The 19,765-nt window shown below is 28.4% G+C and overlaps 1 protein-coding gene across 3 annotated transcripts; it reads left to right on the forward strand.

The window, feature by feature from the left end:
• The first annotated feature begins 921 nt into the window (after positions 1 to 921).
• Positions 922 to 18,339, forward strand: LOC112692755 (atrial natriuretic peptide-converting enzyme). Of its 3 annotated transcripts, XM_025567539.1 has the most exons (11): positions 922 to 1,091; positions 1,161 to 1,213; positions 10,046 to 10,205; positions 14,658 to 14,874; positions 14,980 to 15,342; positions 15,511 to 15,959; positions 16,587 to 16,797; positions 16,885 to 17,042; positions 17,139 to 17,313; positions 17,527 to 17,768; positions 17,877 to 18,339. In XM_025567539.1, exons 2-11 carry the CDS (start codon positions 1,184 to 1,186, stop codon positions 18,173 to 18,175), a joined length of 2,304 nt encoding a protein of 767 aa, XP_025423324.1. In that variant the 5' UTR covers positions 922 to 1,091; positions 1,161 to 1,183; the 3' UTR covers positions 18,176 to 18,339. The 3 variants fall into 3 exon arrangements, with proteins under 3 accessions (XP_025423324.1, XP_025423326.1, XP_025423327.1); XM_025567541.1 differs by having other exon boundaries at positions 922 to 1,213; XM_025567542.1 differs by lacking the exons at positions 922 to 1,091; positions 1,161 to 1,213 and adding an exon at positions 6,033 to 6,050.
• Positions 18,340 to 19,765: the final 1,426 nt, after the last annotated feature.

The following is a 19,765-nucleotide window of genomic DNA, read 5'->3' on the forward strand; positions in this document are numbered from 1 at the left end:
TTAATTAAAATGCATCATTTCCTGAAATAATATACTAATCTAAATTTAATTAGTAAATTATAATTATAACACACATATATATCTAATAGTATTGGAATAATGCATAATTGTATTTTATAAGATTAAAAATACTATAAAAGTTGTCAATATAAGCAGTTTGAAATTTTCTTATCAATTAATTAAATAAAACAATCATTTACTTTTTTTTAGGATTGATTTGAATGTACTTATATATTACATGACATATAAATTATATTTATATTTTATCATTAAAAAATCTATTAACCTACTGTTTGTTTTCTAAAAAAATATTCGTTGGAAACAAAAATTTTTATGAACATTTGATGTTTTAAATACGATACTAAAAAATTATTTATAAAAAAATTAATGATATTTATTTATATATTAAATTCATTTGAAGGACATTTCTTTTATTTTTAGGTAATTGAGATTTGTGATTAATGGAAATTATTATATACTGGAAAGTATACCAGCTTTATAAGTTTGACCTAAATTCATTCAAAAATATAAGAATCTATAATTGTTTATTTGAATTATATATCTTATTTTATTTTCACACTTGTGTTATTCATATTTAATATCGGTTCATAATGAAAAAAAATTAAATCATAAACAGAATACCTTTTGATTCAAGTTAATGATAAAATAAACTATTTTTCCTTTTCAATATGTATGATTAAAAACGTATTATTATTTTGTAATTTCGTGAAATCATAAGAATATAAAGGTTATATGTCATTTGAAGACTGACCATTTAACTAATGAATTTCTAAAAAAACCATATCCTTGCAACACGACGAACTAGAAAAAAACTGGAACGGGGGAAATGTTGGAGAAAGTGATCTCCCGACTACTCTAACAAACGGATACAGCTAAGAATATCGGTAGTTTTAGTACATGTGCAAACAGTCTACTCACGAGGACGTCTATAAGAATAGTATAATGTTTTACTGTTTAATACATTCACGATAATTTTGTGTTGAAATTATTTTTGGAAATCAACGAATCAACATATTATTTTCTAGTATCTGTTGTTGAAAGTTTTCTTTTTAGTGCACGCAATTTTCGATGTATGTAGATTAAATATATACTATAAGTGTACAAAATAAAAATAATAAAATTATGTCATTTGTTAAAAGATGCAAAGGATCGTGATAATAATATGACTGGAAAAAATCCTTGGGATACAAAAGTGAGTAGTTGAAAGTTTATAATTATATATATATATATATTTATACTTTAGAGTAAATATTTGTTTGTACCTCACATTTTGCTTTTTATATTATTAATAAGTTGTATCATTCACAATATAATGAAATAACATTGTATTCATATTGAAATAGGGTTTATTAAATTAGTTATTACGTTTAAATGTATAGATCTTAGAAATCATTTTTATGCGATTTCGTATTTATTAATATAATTTATTCATAAACATTTGCACATTTATACTAGTGCACAATCTAATACCAAAATTGTATTATATATTATTAAACGTATTTTTTTTATTTATAAAATGACGTCTTGCGAGTTTTTCAATTGAATATATGAAGTAAAAGTAGAAAAACTAAATGTTATAATCATTCTAATCAGTAACTAGTACCTACAGAATATAATTTTGTCAATTGTAAATACTCGTCAGATTTAGTGAATTAAAAACAAATAATTATCAACCGTAGCAATTTAGAAAATTAACTTCCTTTGTGTTTTCCTTAGCTCAATTACAATTGATTAATTGATTATCTAGTTATTTTAATTATATAGTTTATAACTACTTTTTATCTTTTTGGTCGTATTTAAAATATTTAAAATTAAAAGAATAGTAATTAATCAAAAACGTTTTCTAAAAAATTACAAATAAGTAGTACAGTTTATTTTTAAACCTTATCAGAATTAATAAATTAATTGGTTATAAAAAATATCACATAATATTCGTAAATATGTTGCTTACTTATTTTATTTTTATCATTATGCTTACCCCATATAAAATAAAACGGTAGGTAACACCTACATTCGGAAAATATAAATAATTATCAGTTATTACTTGCAAATTAATGAAGCAGAACATTTCAACTCACATCGTATTATCATAGATAAATTGACGGAATCTGTCATGTGGTATCATATAAGAGCAAATTATATAAAGAGTTTCTCAGTCATTTTCGCATTTAAGATTTTCTGCCGTGGTTTAATGATCTATTTATTTATAATGATTTTTCACGCTACGTAATATGAGCTTCCGTGTACGTTTATCGAATAATGCCCATGTTATTATAAGATAATTTATATACTCGTATAAAGTAAATACTATAAGCTATTTATTATAATCTCTTAACAATATAATATTTTCTTATTAAAAAGATAACACACTTTCATAAATATAACAGTTATTCCATGGATCTATTTGTCAAGGAAATAATTTGGGTTTCAAAAAAAACTATGACCAATAGTACCATGATAACACCGATTAGCTGAGCGAAATTTTATGAATTCAACACTATCCTTTTCCATGAAGAAAAATGAATACGTCATACATATAACTTGTTTTTTTATAATCAAACATCCCGGAAATCGCGGGTTTCTGCTTTGGACTGCTTGTTTGACTTTCTATATAAACCTTTATTTTTTTACATTCTTGTTGATCACTTCAACTTTCTTCAAATAATTGAGTGAGCTTAATAATTCATATTGTATTTAATGTAGTTACTATAAACATTAAATCCAATACATTATTTATTCTTTTTTTTTTTTTTATGTAAAATCATATATTTTCTTTGAACATACAGTTATTTAATTCTAACTAAATCAATAGATAAAAATTATTATTTCTTGAAGAATTTCAAAGTTGCGTATTATTCGATCAAGCATCGTAACTATTACAAATAAGCTAACTAGAAATACGGTTTTTCTCTGATATATAAAGAAGTATTAATATTAATTTTTCATATTGCATCATGACAATAGAACGCTTATTGGAAAATTTGTGTTTTTCAGTTCCTTTGATGCTATTATTTTAAATTTTTTCGAAACAAGTTTAAAAACACAAACCGAAATAATGCGTTCGCTGAAAAACAGTGTTTGAAGACATTTTGATAATGTGATTATTGTTTCGAAATCAATTTTTTTAATTTTTCATTGGGTATGTCACTCATAAATCACAGCTGTACTCGATGTTACTCATTACGCCGTCGGTTAACGCGGTTACTTGCGTTACAATCAAAACGATGGACTCATTGTGAAATTCGCGTTTCGAGCAGAACATTTTTTTAACGTCCGTCGAATTATCTACCAAGCCTTAATAGCAAATAAACTACCGAAAAATCGCCGACGGTCGCATTGCACGTGTCGCTGGTTTTCCGAGCACGTTATATCGGCCGAACAATGCTTTGTAACCGTATATGACGAGTGTTAATAAATCGTGTGCGCGCGCGCGCGCGTGTGTGTGTGCAAAAGAAAATAAAAATTCGTGACTTCAACCCGCTGTGTTCGGTTGCCGGGCCAAGTGTTATCGAAACACGTATAAGCGCGTGTGTCTGCGACGGATATTATTCGACGCACGTGAAAGCAAGAGAAACCGCTGCCGCCGCCGCCACTGCGGTGACTAATGTACTGTGTACATAAAATCATAAAACGCACATGCCGTACACGCGAAACACATTCCGTAGGATTTGCAGGAATTCAAAAATCCGTCGGCACCTCGTACACGTGTTGTAATGGTGTGCGCGAGTTTCGGTTTATTTTACAACTTTTTTTCGACAAAAATAAAAATGATAATAATAAATTACAACGGGCAATAGCTTGTGCGTATTGTGCGGTAAAAAAAAAAACGCTGCAGACGTTGTACAGTGGGCACTGCGGTAAGGACGAAACCGGATGCTACGCGCGTAAACGCACGACGGATCGCACACAGCTGTCGGACGGCGCCGCGGCTGCCTATAAACCTTATAGTATAGACCAGCGGTTCCCAAACCGTGCACCACGGTGCCCTAGGGGCACCCCGAGCACTTCTCAAGGGCATCGTGGCCTACGGTTCATAACAAATAGTTTGAAATGTATAGAATACTTTTTCCTTATTATTCCCGTTAAAACGTTATAGGGAGTAATGTAATATTTTCTATCGTATATTCGGACATTGTCATTTTAACCTTACAATATTTTTATGTTATAATTATGATCGTAATAACAATAATTTTTATTCGTTTATTTTTTAAGTTCGAAAATCTATTATTTATAATTTAGCTAAATTTTAACAAAATTAATAAAATCGGTTATCTGTGAGTGTTTTTGTTTTGTTCCGTCTTTAACGTTATTCACAGCAGGGCACCGCGGAAAAAAAGTTTGGGAACCGCTGGTATAGACCTAAGACTGACCGCGTCAACGCGTTTTTTTTTTTTTCTATCTCCTCTTCTACCGCGTTGCTGTTGTGATATGCTGACAACGACGACCGTCCGTTATTTCCCGGACGGGCAACGGTGACCACGTGATTTGTCCGACGACACCGGGACTCGTCAAGCGGTTATTATTTTTCTGTCGCCGACACCAAAGCCGTTTTTCAAAACGCAAGCACGTGCACGCCGACATTCGGTCGTTTGGGTAAAACGGAGAGCATCTAGGTCAACTCGTGCACATTAAAACATTAAAACGCGTGCGCATTGCCGGCGACCGTTGCAACGGAGACGGTTCCGATGTCCGGCTACAATATCGTGTTGTTGTTGTTATACTATTGTTATGATATTATGATAATATTTTGTTTATACTTCATCCCAGAAAAATACCGTAAACCAGGGGGCAGTAACAGAATTGGTTCCCATTTAGCCGAATCGGTTCCCGTTTGTGTACAAGTTAAATAGTGACAATTTTAAATTTTAACACAATTTACCTACACTATCAGAAATCAAAATCCAGCGGGCCAGTGCATGGAGAGCAAAAAAAAATTTTAAAAGCTACATGTATGACATATAGACACGATTATTAATCGATAAGATAGAGTATAGAAATATAATAGACTATAGATTACTAATAAACAGGAAAGAAATAACAAATACTTGAAAAATTGTACGATTGAATACATTAATGAGAAGATTACGAGAGTTAAATATTTAAAGAAAGTTAGTTTCAAATTTGCAAATCAATGGTTTAAAATTGTATTTATTATAATTTATTATTTGTATTTCGTACACCTAAGCGATGACTAGTTGACTTCCAAATTAACGATTTAAAATTGTATATATTTTATAATTTTTTTATTTATATTTCATCCCAGAAGAATACCGTAAACCAGTGGTTGGCAACTGGTAGTCCGCGAGCCTTTTTTTATCCGGTCTGTGCTATATTTTAAAATTACGTCGTACAGTTTTAAAGTTTATCGTCTGTACTCTAACTTATGATAATTGTTATCTGGTATTAAACGTCGTTAAATGTCTAAATGTTATATGTATGTATAGCTTTCAACCATAGCTGTTTGTACCAAACCATTTAACTATATCAGTTTCTTCATATCACTCGTATCGTGCTGTCGCGTGCATTGAATATATTATTTTTATTATATATTATTTCCGTGTATATATAAATACTAATTAAGATTCATATTTTGAATGACTTTTTTTTTTTTTTCTATGCTCTGGCCCGCTAGATTTTAATTTTCTAAACATTGGCCCACTAGTTGCCCATCCCTACCATAAACAATAATATCCACAACGTGTGCGTGGATGGGCTTAGTCGTGTGACGAACAATTAAGGACTGAAACGAATGCGTATAAAAATTGTTAAACGTTACGAAAAGGTAACGTCGTAGTACTGTTATATACACGTTCGAATAAGTATATCACGCGCAGAAACCGCAGCTCGTGGTCATCCGAAAAACCCTAAGAATCGAAACGATTACATGGCCCATCCGAAAGTTTTTATAGTTTCCGTATTCCTTGAAACTTTCGTCGTTCGTGTGAAGCTTGTGAATGATTCATTTTCTACACGTATGGTGTGCATCGCAATTATTATAAACTACCCATAAGGTGTGAAATAAATAAATGGTTAGTCGATTTTTATTTTGTGATGAATAACCATAATCCGTGTCATTAATGAAAGTATTTAGAAACAAAAATATCTAATCTGCCTATTATTAACGTTTAATTAATATAAATATTATTATTGAAATGGTATTCGTATAATTAAAGAATAGTAAAAGTGGTATGTATATTCTTACCCATGCATTTTGTTATGATGCATTACCTAGTTGTTTTTGTTATCATATTTAAATATGCAGATGTAAGGTGAACGTTTTTGTAGAAAATTATAATACACATTAAATATTAATACATTTTAGAAATTCAAACAAAAGTTTTCTATAAAATTATAGTGGGCGTGTAGATAATTAATCATAGGCACACATCGAAGCCGGTAATTTTTATAATTTCTTTTGTTTTTGTTAATGAGAAACATAAAGTTTTATTTTTTCAAAAATACTGTACTTTCAAATGAAATATATTATGTGATATTAATTCGTGAGAACTTGTAGTTTTCGAGTAAAAGTTTTCGATTTCATTTGGTTTCCTGGTAATTCGTAAATAGATTATTATTCCCACGACAATTTACTCGTGTTAACGTGCGATCACCACGGAGTAACAATGGCCATTAAAATATCGTCAAAAGAGTTTCACTGAAAAATGGAGAACCGCAATTGGACCAACCGCTGTGCCTGTTCTACGAGATAACTGAATCAATTTTCTTAGCAAAAATTAAAAATACTAATCAGCAGTTCAACACTTTCAAACAATCGCAATTAGACGCCAAGTGATAGTTGTTACCGATACGCGGTAGTATACTTTATCGTTTATGGTCTACTCCACTTATATATTCGTGTACGTTTATTGCACTAAGATATTTTTTTTTTTTTTAACGAATCTTTCGATTGACATGATCGCGTCATTAACACAAACATAGATCCACGTAGACGTGTCGTTTACCTACTTCCCGTTTGAACATTATAACTAATATTCTCTTCCCACGTCGCGTGTTTAATAATACAGTCTACGAGAAAACGATGTTTGTTAATCTCACGGATAGATAAACATGTAAACCGTGCTAAATAATATAATATTATTATAATGTAGTGCTACTGCGTTGAAACCTCGCCGGTAATTGAACGCATTATAGATTCTAACATTTTAAAACATTCGTTACGTTTAGGAAAAACATTAATTAAAACCATGAGGATTGATTCTCGAGGTATTTCACGTAATCCGATCACTAGGCAACTATCGTTTTGTTAAATATGAATATGTCATTCAATAACCACATGATTCTGCAAAAGTGTGGAAAACCTATGGTTTAGTGAAAATAATTAGTGAAAGTTTAGTTAAACTTTAATACAAAACCTTCTAATTAATATTGTATACCAATACTAGCGCATACAAAATACTTTAAATTGGATTGACTGTATGATGATTTACGCAAACTAATTAACATCAACAATAAATACTAATGAACAAATTTAAATTTTTAAATGTTCACATACAAATGACAAATAAAGTTTTATTAAGAATTTACCAAACAAATTATTTACATACTATATGCAACTTCAATTATTCTAGTGTAAGAATGTAATATCTAAGTCATAAAAATATTTGATGAGAGATGAGATTAAATTATTGGTAGGTTAGTCATAATATTATATCATACATAATATTAATTTGTCAAAATTATACATAAAACATTATTTAAAAAGTAAAACAAAAGCATGAAAACATATATTACATAGTAATATATAAGGTATAGGTACTATGTATGTATAAATCATCTTTAAATATGATTAATACATCTTAAACTGATAAAAAATTAAATATAAATTGTAATTAAATAGGGAATAAATAATTATATTATTGTGTTCCACTTACAACAAATGAAATTTGTATACAATTCAAGTATATTAATTATGTTAATTAAGTCAACATTTTTCGTTTATTTTATGTAAATATTTTTCTATTGAATAAGATTTCTTTTTTATAATATTTCTCTAGACAATTGCATTTATTAAAACTAACTAAACCGTATTAAATTTATTTACGAACATAATATTTATTATATACTTAAATACTTATTACCATTAATATGTCCAGCTAAGTTCTTATTTTCTAGAACAAATGTTGAAATTCCGTCTAGGAAAACTAGGTAGGTGCTTATGGGCTCCTACCCTTCCGGGGCCAGGGCTTTCGACCAAATACAAAAAAAAAAAAAAAAATTGCATACAAAATATATCAACATGGAGAAATATTTCTTGTACTTAATATTTTTTATAATTTTTTTTTTTTTTAAGGCTTAGATAAAAATAAGTTTATGAGAATATTATTATGAGATAGGTAGGTAGTAATTTGGAAACTAATTCTATGTTACACTATATTGTTACGTACATATAAAGTAATAATATGTATTGGAGCCATATTTTATTTATTTCATGGTGTTTATTAGTGATTATTTTCTTTGTTCGATTATATTTGTAACTATTATAATTCATTTATTTAAGCTAATTAAAAATTATTTAAGAACCAACACAGAAGATTATAGGCTTACTACCCACTTCGTGTTGTACGTGAAGTTCGAAATAATGCAATCAGTAGACTATAATGAAGTCATACGTTCCTTAGCAGAAAAAAAAATTCATGGTATAACAATATAATATTGTAATATAAAAATTATGAAATAATATTGTAAACAGTATCGTTATAACTTGTAAATTTTTTTTATAAATTTGTTTTTTTTTATATTTAATAGATATACAATGTATATCTAAAAAAATACATATATGTATTTTTTAATTATGATAATAATATTCGTATAATAATTTCTTATTAAAGTATGTTAATTTATAAAAATTAAAATCAGTTTTTATTTATTTATTTTTAAAATTTCCTTTCTTTAGTAGCTACCTTGAGCTCTAATACCCTGAAGTTTGGTATTGTATAGAGAGCTTATGTTATTGCGATCTATTAACCTATAAATGTATGTAAATAATGTTTATATATATATATATATATACATGTTTTTTTTTTTTGACATATGACCTAATCATTTTTGACTGTGACTAAATAATATGCAATTTAATGGAAATTCTTAACGGTTTAGATTTGTCTACTATAAAATATAAACTATAACGTATAAAATGATATTTTATAAAATTTCCGGTTCAAAAAAAAAAAAAAAAAGATTCTTAAAACTTAGAAAGTAAATAATTAATAAAAGTATATACATTTGTTAGCATATAACATTTTTATATTTATAGGATGTACACTATATTTTTAAAAATAAGATAAAAATTTAAATTTCCAGGATAATATAAGAGACAATCTTAAAAAGACTATATATAATAGTTGATCGTTCTTTAATATTTTATAAAGAAAAGTGTAGAAATAAAAAAAATAAAATAAAAAAATTATAATGTTATGTTACTCGTTTTCTGCAAATTCTCAATATGTTATATGACCTAATTCAAAATTAATTCATCCTTTTATTTGTATACAATTGAATGCCCACATTTCTTAGCGTGTAATATAACAAAATGTTTAGTAACATTAATAATTGCAATTGAAATATCGTGGGCTCATCGAAATACTAACGTGTCGACATTGACCGTGATTTAAAGTTCTTCTATTCAGTTCAACGATTTTGACCTTCCATTGTGCTATCATCTTGTATCTATACATTATACTGGTATTTCTACGCACCGTGGAGCAATAAAATACTCTTGCATAACTATTAAAGTGTTAAATCATATTCTATATAGATGTGTATACGCTCTATAACAGATGCTGCCTATAATGAACGCATATCGTTTTGAAAGTATATATTGTATCATGACTAATTATCGTACAAATATTATGCATGTTCTATACACTTTATATTGATCGGCCTTCGCTCCTGTTCTAGACGATTCCATATAAGTTTCTCGCTAATCTCATCCGTCAATTTAACATTTTCTAGTTCCGAATACTTTCTTGTTTCTTTTTAATATTTTCGTTTTTTTAATTTTCAGGTATCAGTTGCAAGTGGAGCGACAAGTTCCTACGCTTCAACAACTGATAGTGAACTTAAATTTACAAGAAAGTTCAGCCAAAGGTATAGATGGAGGTGTTGTATAATCGAAACAATACTGGTATTCTTGTTGATATTTTCACTATCGCTGTACGCGGGTTGTAAGTAATTTTTATTTTAGTTATATAGTATAATATTTAACTTTTCAACTATTATTATACATGCGGTAAAATATTGTTGAATCGAACCTTAGAGACAACAGAAAAATGTTCGAGAATTCGAAAATTCGAGAAATCAACGTTCTACTACGTTCAATACAGCATAATGATAACTAGTGTTGCGCAAAGATAACTAAAAATTTATCTAAATAATGATAAAAGATACATTTTTTTTCTTATTTTATTAATTAATTTACACTTTTTTTTTTTTTTTTTTTATAAATTTATACATAAAAAATGTAATTAAATTTAAATTAATTTAACTTTAATCTAATAGATAACTCCGATATAAATAATGAGTAACAAATATTTATATTATATATATTTATGTACGTATGGGAAATAAGTAATAAATAATAAGTACATAATAGTATATATTATAATTATATAAAACAATTCATAACAATTTATATAATACTTATTATGGTGTAATATTTGTGGTTAAAATATTTAAAAGTTAATTCAACCATTATCTGTATTATTTAATTCTCTTAAGAATCAAATATTTTAGTCACTTGAAAGTATAAATTGAATAGTCTTTATTAAATATGTAAACAATTCTTAAAAACAATACTTAGTCATAATTTAGATAATATAACTAAACATGTATTGCATTAACACAACTTTTAAAATAATAATAATTAATTATAAAGTTAATAAATTAATAATAATAAAAAATTTCATTATTTATAAATTATTATTAGTTTTTAACTTTCAAGTAAAATTTTTCGAATTTTTCGAATAAATATACTCGTATTTATTTATCCGAATGAATTACGTTAAATAGCTGAAGAATTCATCTTAGTTAATTCATCAGATAACTAATTTTGTTTGTTATCTAGATAAGATAAAAAATAATTAATTATTTATCAAAATAATTTATCTAGATAATTCTCAACACTGTTAGTAGTACATTTGTTGTATCAAATTATGGATAAAATATTTTCATATTAATCATCGTCATGGTCATTTGAAAATATAATTTCAGATTTACGTTACATGATATAAATTGTAATTATTTTGATGAATTTTTATTCTTTAATTTTCTTTTATAAATGAAGTTTGTAATTGAATACTGTCAAACTAGCATCTGTATCAATTAGGTCAGCATCATTGATCAATAGATCACTGTATAAAAAATATATTTTGAGTTCAAAAAGTAATTGGTTTTTTTTTTTCTAGTAGTACATACACACAGTTTAATAATCCACTATATTACATCGCCAGTAAGATTATGCTGTATAACCATAACAATACCACTATTTATCAATTTCAATAAAGTTCATAAAAAACATTTTAACATTTACTGTCAGGTTTGAACTTTATTTTCGAAAGGAATTAAATACTATATCACAGACGTTGTACTCACTAGTAGTATACAGTTTAAAATAACTAATATATGAGATTATATAAAATTAAAAGTATGGAAATTTAGATAAACCCTTATAAATAATAAATTCAGGCGCATGAAATAACTACGTTTCGTTTTGCGCAATCTTGATTCACGAATTTTTTTATTAAAATGTCTTTTTATAACTGTAGATTACAACTATTAGTTCAATATAATATACTCGAAAATTATTAACAACAGAAAGCACATTTTATTTTTAAAATATTCATATTATTTTATGTAATAACAATAATAATACCTAATCATCTTCCAGTTTGTATATTAAAAATGGTGAAATCATCATTGACGTTTAATGATTAGGTATTAACTTTGCGTGTAATATGTATAAAAGAAATGCATTATAATTTACGGTATTAATTACATTTCGTATTCATTAAATTATTACAGGATATATATATAGGATTATAAATAGCTTTGTTTAGTTTTTTCTTATAAACTAGATAAGTATAAGCACATGGCTTTAATAAAAATGTATTTTCCCGTGAAAGAATCGTTTTACTAATCGATTAATTCGATCATTTTTTATAAAACTATTAAATGGACGAACACCATCATTAATTAATGAACATTTTTTATTGGATATCAAAAATTACAGATTCTAGTATTTGGGCTAACGGGTTTTCCATAAGTTTTTTTTTCATCTTTAAAATGAGACACCGTTCTTTTTTTGGCACCATGAAAAATGCATTATGTTTGAATGTAACAACACTGCAGATAAATGATTTCATGGGAGGTTTTGTTTTATTTCATTTGGATTATGTTTATTCGGTTCAATAAATATTAGAAGTATATATTTATACATGTATTTCTGTTTTAAAGAATTTATAGTCATCATCCAGGTAAAAAAAATACACAGATTTTCATGAATCAAACTACTAAAATGTCGTTCTTATTCAATTGTTCGAGATTACTAAGTTAAACCAATAATAATACTTGTCATTGATATTTTTTTTTATTTTTTTTTTAAATTGTTCATCTGTTAATGTATTATACTCGTATATATTGTTTATAAATTATTGAATAATTGATTATTGAATATCAGTCCCACAGCGGACTCGAAATTTTATAGCCTTATCAATAAAATTAACAATTTCGATTATATAATAATTTAAATTTTTTCTAATTTTTAATTTAATTTGTCATTTAAAAAAAATTAATTGATATAGTTGTCTTTAATTAATGATGTTAAGATATATTTTAAATATTTTAAAGAAACGAAACTAGAAAGTACAATAAAAATGATTACCTAATAATACAACTATCATTAAATGAAAAATATAAATTTAAAAATATTTTCTTACTGTTTTCCATGGCATGAATCTTTTTTTTTACTAGAAATCTATGTTTTTCAATAATTAAAAAAATTCCATTAACTACAAATTCACATAGTTTTCAATAGACAAATAAAACATTATATTATTATGTTCATGTCTACATATTGAATAAGAACATTAATAGTTAAGTTGATTAAAAGCCATCCATCGCCAAATGACCTTTCATAGTTTCTAAGAATATATACTAAACCTTTACAACACGCACAATAAGAAGATTGGAAAGTTGAAAAATATAGACATACCTATTTTTATCATTTATTACCGCGTTAAATTCGAATGTTGTATTGCGTGCAGCCGAAGATCGTATTTGGATACACACATTTTCTATTCTGTGATTGCTTACACGTTTTATGTAATTATTATTTAGCGAATCACAACTGTAACAATGTACGTGTACGAAAATCGTCATTTTATTATTGTATGTAATATATGGGAGTTTTGGTAGTTCGATTGAAAGTGTATCAAAACGGCGCTTCCTTTCACCAATGATCGACTATATTCATTGTGTTGTAGGTATTTCTATTCAAGTATTACATATGTTCATGAATCGTTATTTTGTTCATCAGTAAAAACGTTTCAAAAATATGTAAAAAATAAAAAAGAAAAAAGACCTAAAGGAAATTGATTTTCTATCTTGAGAAATTAGGTGAACGTGATTCAAAATATGATGTTAGAAAAAAACATAAAAAAACAATCGATATTATAAACATATTAGTTACACACATAATACACGCATGACTGACCAATATTTGTAAAGAAAATTTACACGTTATATTTATACACACATTTAATGAACAAAAATTATTAGTAAGGCGCCTAACTGCATAATATGACCAATAATTATTTTAATATAGTTCAATAAATTGTATCTACGTGTTCAATATAATAGCTATATAACGTAGACTAATGCCTAGTTATACATTAAACAATAAATTGTGCATAAATTATAACTAATATATCGCACATGCCACATAGAAAAATATAGATAAATTGTATAGTTGATAACAGCTTAAACGTTAAATCATATTTCAAAAATATACGAAAATGTTGTGTAATGTATTGGTTTTAAAATATTAAGGGTTTTTTCAATTTATTCCAATAGTTCATTCGAAACTTGAAAACGTACGTGTTTTTAATAAATAATTTTAGTCATTTTGTCGTGGACCTAAAAAAAAAAAATCTTGCAAGAAACATGACTTTTTTAACTTTTATTCTAACACAAACATGTTCATCATGCATGTAATTTATTAATAAAAATAGTTAGAAAACTGTGGAATAATCTTTAATAATTTTTAATGAACAAATAAAGCATAGGTTATGCTCAAATGTATTATGTTTGAAAACTGAAATTTATTTTGTAATATATATTTTTAGGATTAGAGTAGGTAAATTTGTATTGGAATTGTTAAAAGTCTCTATGAAAACAATAAATATTTTACTTTATATTTCTGTACAGTGTAAAATAATATTCATATTAAACGGAAACTTTAATTAGTTCAGTTATAAACTTCGAGTCATTTGATATGCGAGTGACCGTGAAATTCAAGCCAATAAGTTGAAATAAATATTATCATAACGGTATTTACCGTTCATTGTATGTAATAATAATAATTAATAACAAAAAAAAAAATGTTTTCTTGTGGTTTTTAGACGATTATTTACAGCGTACGTACAACGGTGAAGAAAAAATATTTAGAGGCGACTTAAGGGCAAACGAAAAAAGAATAGATTTAATCGACTTTAATAATCCAGACAGTCAAGACTATCAACATTATGTCTTAAACTATACACATTTAATCAAAAACATAATTAACAGCAGTCCTTTACAAAAAAAGTTTATCGATGCAGAAATTATTTCTCTTGAACCGTAAGAGATTTAAAATATTTTACCGATTATAATATCATATACACGAGTACACAACTTACCGTGGAAAAAATACACTAAGCTGTACATAAATTGTTTTATTTTTAGTGAAAAGGGCGAATTGAAAGTGAACTTTCGGTTAAGATTCGAACCAGTCAGATGGCGAATGTCCGTTTCGGTAGAGGACATACTGTCGGCATTCCGTCGTATGTATCCTTCGACGAAAATCGTTCCTGGAAGTTTGCACATTATTCAAATTTTCAACAACGCACTTCTCTCTACAAAACCGTCAACATTGGCGCCAGAAATAACAACTGTACAACTTTATTCGACGACGCCATCCCCGAGGCGATGTACTCCTGTGAGACTGAATCTATGCAAATCGGTTTTAGACTACAATTTGACGAGTTATCCCAATCATTTTGGACACAGAAATCTGGACGAAATTCACGATGATTTGATCGCATTCAGGTAGGTTGTGTAACATAATAACGCGTACGGAATGCATGCATAAACCGACGAAATAATTATACGTACGTAGTGTGCGTGTCGTAATTATCGTGTTATATGATATGACATATATATATATATATATATATATCATTAACGTGATATGATTATACGTTGCTTGCTTTTCAGGGACTTGGTAGACGCCGAGTGTTATCAGAGGACGTTGGATTTCGTTTGCCAACTCCTTCAGCCAGCTTGTAATCCAAACGTCAAACTTGATCAGGACGAGATAATATTGCCTTGCAAGCACAGCTGCCGACTGTTCACGACGGGCTGTGGACACAGGATACCGCTGAAACTCCAGAACGGTTTCGATTGTACCAAATTACCCGATTACAGTAATATCGGTTCAACCTGCACGTCGAAACCTGGCTGCGATTATAAACTACGAACGACCGGGCTATCGAACCGTTTGTGCGATGGTGTTCTCGACTGCCCGGATATGTCGGACGAGACAACTTGCGGCTACTGTCCTGCCGGATACCTTCATTGTATCACTTCGAGAACTTGCATTCCTGTTAGATCTCGATGCGATGGCGTGGTCGACTGTCCGGGCGAAGCCGATGAACGTAACTGTTGTAAGTACTTTTGTCAAGTATAATATTTTACCTATTGATTTTAGTTAAATAGTTAATCGTTGAGTAATAACTGCAATTGCTTATGAAATAAATTCGGCGAGCGTGGAAGCTATTTTCAATAACAAGGAAAATCTTTATATTTAAATAAAAGGGATTTCTAAATATAACTGTGTTTAAAAGTTTTCAATTTTTTTTTATGGTAAAATTATGCTACGAAATTATTTGACATTAAAATAATCGTTGAAAAGCAATTTTCTTATTTTTCGTTTAAAAATCATAAATCTATGTAAATACATCATCAGTTTAGTAAGTATGACTTACTACATCGTCTTTTTATCGCATTCATAATAAAATTTGTATCTATACTGAATATGTATAATGAAGTGGTCTACCCATACTTTCATCGTCACTGTTGATGAGATAGTAAGTATACTTGCGTAAGGTTGACAGCCTAACATCGCTAGATCCTTAAATTACCGTTAGTTTCCTTTCACTATCTCCTCTTAACCGTATCTGGCGAGAGACCTATTCCATCACATTTTATAATATTACAGAATCTTTTACGGAAAATAAATATATGTATATATATAATATGAGAATATATATATATATATATTTTTGTATTAGTATTGATGTCATCGGCTGCTCGGTCTGTGGATCAAATGTTGCCTTTAGCATCTGTTGATGCGTATCCATCGGAAGGCTATGTATTTTTCATTGAACGGGGAATGTCAGGCAAGTTGTGTGCAGCTAATTTCCAAACAGACATTCCAAATGAAAAAATGACCGCGGCGCTTCAGACAATCGCTGTATCGCTTTGTCGCACGCTCAATTACCAGTAAGTGTCCGCGCTCGTGTAATACAATTTGTTTGTATTATTTTACGATCATACGATTATAATTAACGTCGGCATACTTTTTTATAGGAATTTGACTAGTGTCAAAATCGTTGATGACGAAGATATAACGACGTCCGTTCCTCCACGATACGTGCACGTTGTAGATCCGTTCGCAAGCGAGATCACTTTTAACTTGGGAGCATGTCCAAGTAAAAAAGTTTTGCATGTCACGTGTAACGATGCCGGTAAGTAAATCGTACTCGTAAAGGCATTTACGTTTTAATTACTAAATTTGACAAGTTTTGAGAGAGGTTTTTTTTCCTTTTTTTGTTAATACGCAGTTTGTGGTACGCAAACAAATAGGAGACAAAAATACGGCATTGATGGTTTCAACAAAATGGCTTCTCACGGAGATTGGCCGTGGCACGCTATACTTTATAAAAGCGGAATTCATGTTTGCGACGGTAGTCTTATATCACCTGAATGGTTGTTAACTAGTGCCTCGTGTTTTCAAGGGTAAATTTTGCATAAATGAACAATTTCTAACAAAACAAAAATTAACGTAAATACTCGTAGTATACAAATGCAATTTACATAGGCTAATATTAATTATAATAATTTCAATACTAACGCGTGTATATATGATATACATCAAATTATCACCAAGTAGTTGAAGGTTTGAATGCGTATTATACTTAAAAACTACGTTTTGATTGCATTTTTATTTAGCCAAAGTAAAGCAGAATGGGTGGCACGCTTGGGAGCGGTAAGGCTGAACGCCATGTCCCCGTGGCAACAAGAAAGACACATCATTGGAATGGTCAAATCGCCAGTAGAAGGAAGCACGTTGGTCATGGTCAAGCTAAGTTCACCGGTAACATACTCCGATCATATTCGGTCGGTGTGCTTGAGCGACGATCAAAACGAGGGGCCGTACTCGCACTGCCAGACGTTGGGATGGGCAAAAAATCGTAAGTACATGTTTTTTTTCACATTAAACATGATCGGCCGATGTCAAGTATTGTCTAACCGTGACGATTAACTAACCGTAACCATTGTGACAATGGTTTTAACTTTAGGGGATAATCTTCAAAGAATCGAAGTCAAAGAAAGTTCGATGGAAAGCTGTGCCAATATTAGCATTACAACGGTAAACGGTTTGTGTTACGATTCGATTTACGATCACAACGATTGCACGGAGGAAGAGTTTGCCGGAAGTCCGATGATGTGTCTGTCAGCTACCAAAAAAAGCTGGGTGCTGGTGGGCGTGACCAATTGGCGTATCGCATGTTCGGCCGATGGTATGATGAGGCCTAGGCTCTACGATAAAGTGAAGTCTAACCATAAATGGATAAATACGGTTTTGAAAGACGGTTAAGCAATAGTATATATTGTTGAATTTTTTTTTTTTTAAGTTTTACGCGATGCGTAAAATGTGTTTTGTTTTTATTTATTGGATTAGCCAAACTATAAGCATTTTTACAACCTATATGTATTTGTGTAGTACCTAATGGTTGTTTATAATTTTATCAAGCATTTTGAGTGTTAATTTTTAATTTTTTTTTTTTTTATATTATTGAAAAAAAAAACTTTGTATTTATTTTTTATAAGGATTTATATAATTTTCGTTTAATTCGATCCAAAATAAAAAATTTAATAAATGTTGCTGCGAAAATTGAAAAAAAAGACTCTTTTGTTGAATATAAGTGACTAGCAACATATGTCATATTTTATATTAAACTATAAGCATATACACTGTATATTATACAGTATGGTTTTCTAACAAATATTACCAAACTCTTTAGTACATTTTCAGAAACAGACGTAATACACACTCTGTACAATTAATAATTATGTGTTTCTAATAACCTTTAAATTAAGTTTACTTAAAACTATATTTATTTAGTTTTTGTTAAATAAATAATAATAATAACAATAATAAAAACAATAATAATAAATAAAAAGGAAATTTTTCAAAAATTACAAAATAAATTATTTATCTTCATTTGACCCTAAAATAACAGTTTTCTTAAAAATAATTTTTTTTAAGTATTTCATAGAGTAGGCTTGAAAGGGTTGGAAAAGGGTTAAAAATTCTTACCGGGTAGAAATATTTGCCCGACAGATTTCTGCAAAGACTATCTTCAACGACTGGTGAATTCGCTATTTGAATAGTCGACAAATCGACCACTGATCAGCGATATTAGGAAAATAGTTAACTGACAAATTAAAATCGTTTTAAACTTGAAACTTAAGTATTTTAGTAGTAAGTACTTTAGTATAAATGAAACTTGTGGTGCCTTCAGAAAAGATAAGATGAAAATTGTATGTATTTACTTACAACTCTGTTATTGTTGTGACAAATATTTTATATGAACTATTGTTAGGTTGAAAAACTTAATTTTAAAACTTCATAGTAACGCGTTATTGTTAATAGCCAATACAAGTTATAGTGAATATAAAGTTATAAAGCAAACAATGTAATTTTTTTTTTCAATTTTTTCAGCATACCAATCAAAATCTAAAAGATTATTATTTTAAATGCAAAGGAGTAAAATTCTCCGAAAATTTATGTCATTTACCAACAACGAAGTAAACTAAAATACTCGACAAAAAAACAAAGTATGTTTTCTATTAGAAAAACTAGAACTAAATTTTAGTGCAAAAACTTATTATAACAACTTAAATTGACTGCAAAAGTACAAATCATAAATAATTATAAGTGTCTGTGAAAAATATACAAGATTTCAGGAAAACATATTCATGAGACTAATTACCACAAAATTAAATAAAAAATTTGATTTATGTTTATTGAACTATTTATTAAATATATCTATTTGTTTTGTTATGATAAGGACCAAAAGTGTAGTAGACACCTCCTTAATGCAAGTCTCCATACGCTTATGAGTATAGTATACTTGAATGAAAAAAGTTTAAAAAAAAATGTTGTATCTGGTAATTGTCAATA

This window comes from Sipha flava, unplaced genomic scaffold, assembly GCF_003268045.1.
Source record: "Sipha flava isolate LNK unplaced genomic scaffold, YSA_version1 76_pilon_pilon, whole genome shotgun sequence".
In the NCBI taxonomy this organism is placed as follows: domain Eukaryota; kingdom Metazoa; phylum Arthropoda; class Insecta; order Hemiptera; family Aphididae; genus Sipha; species Sipha flava.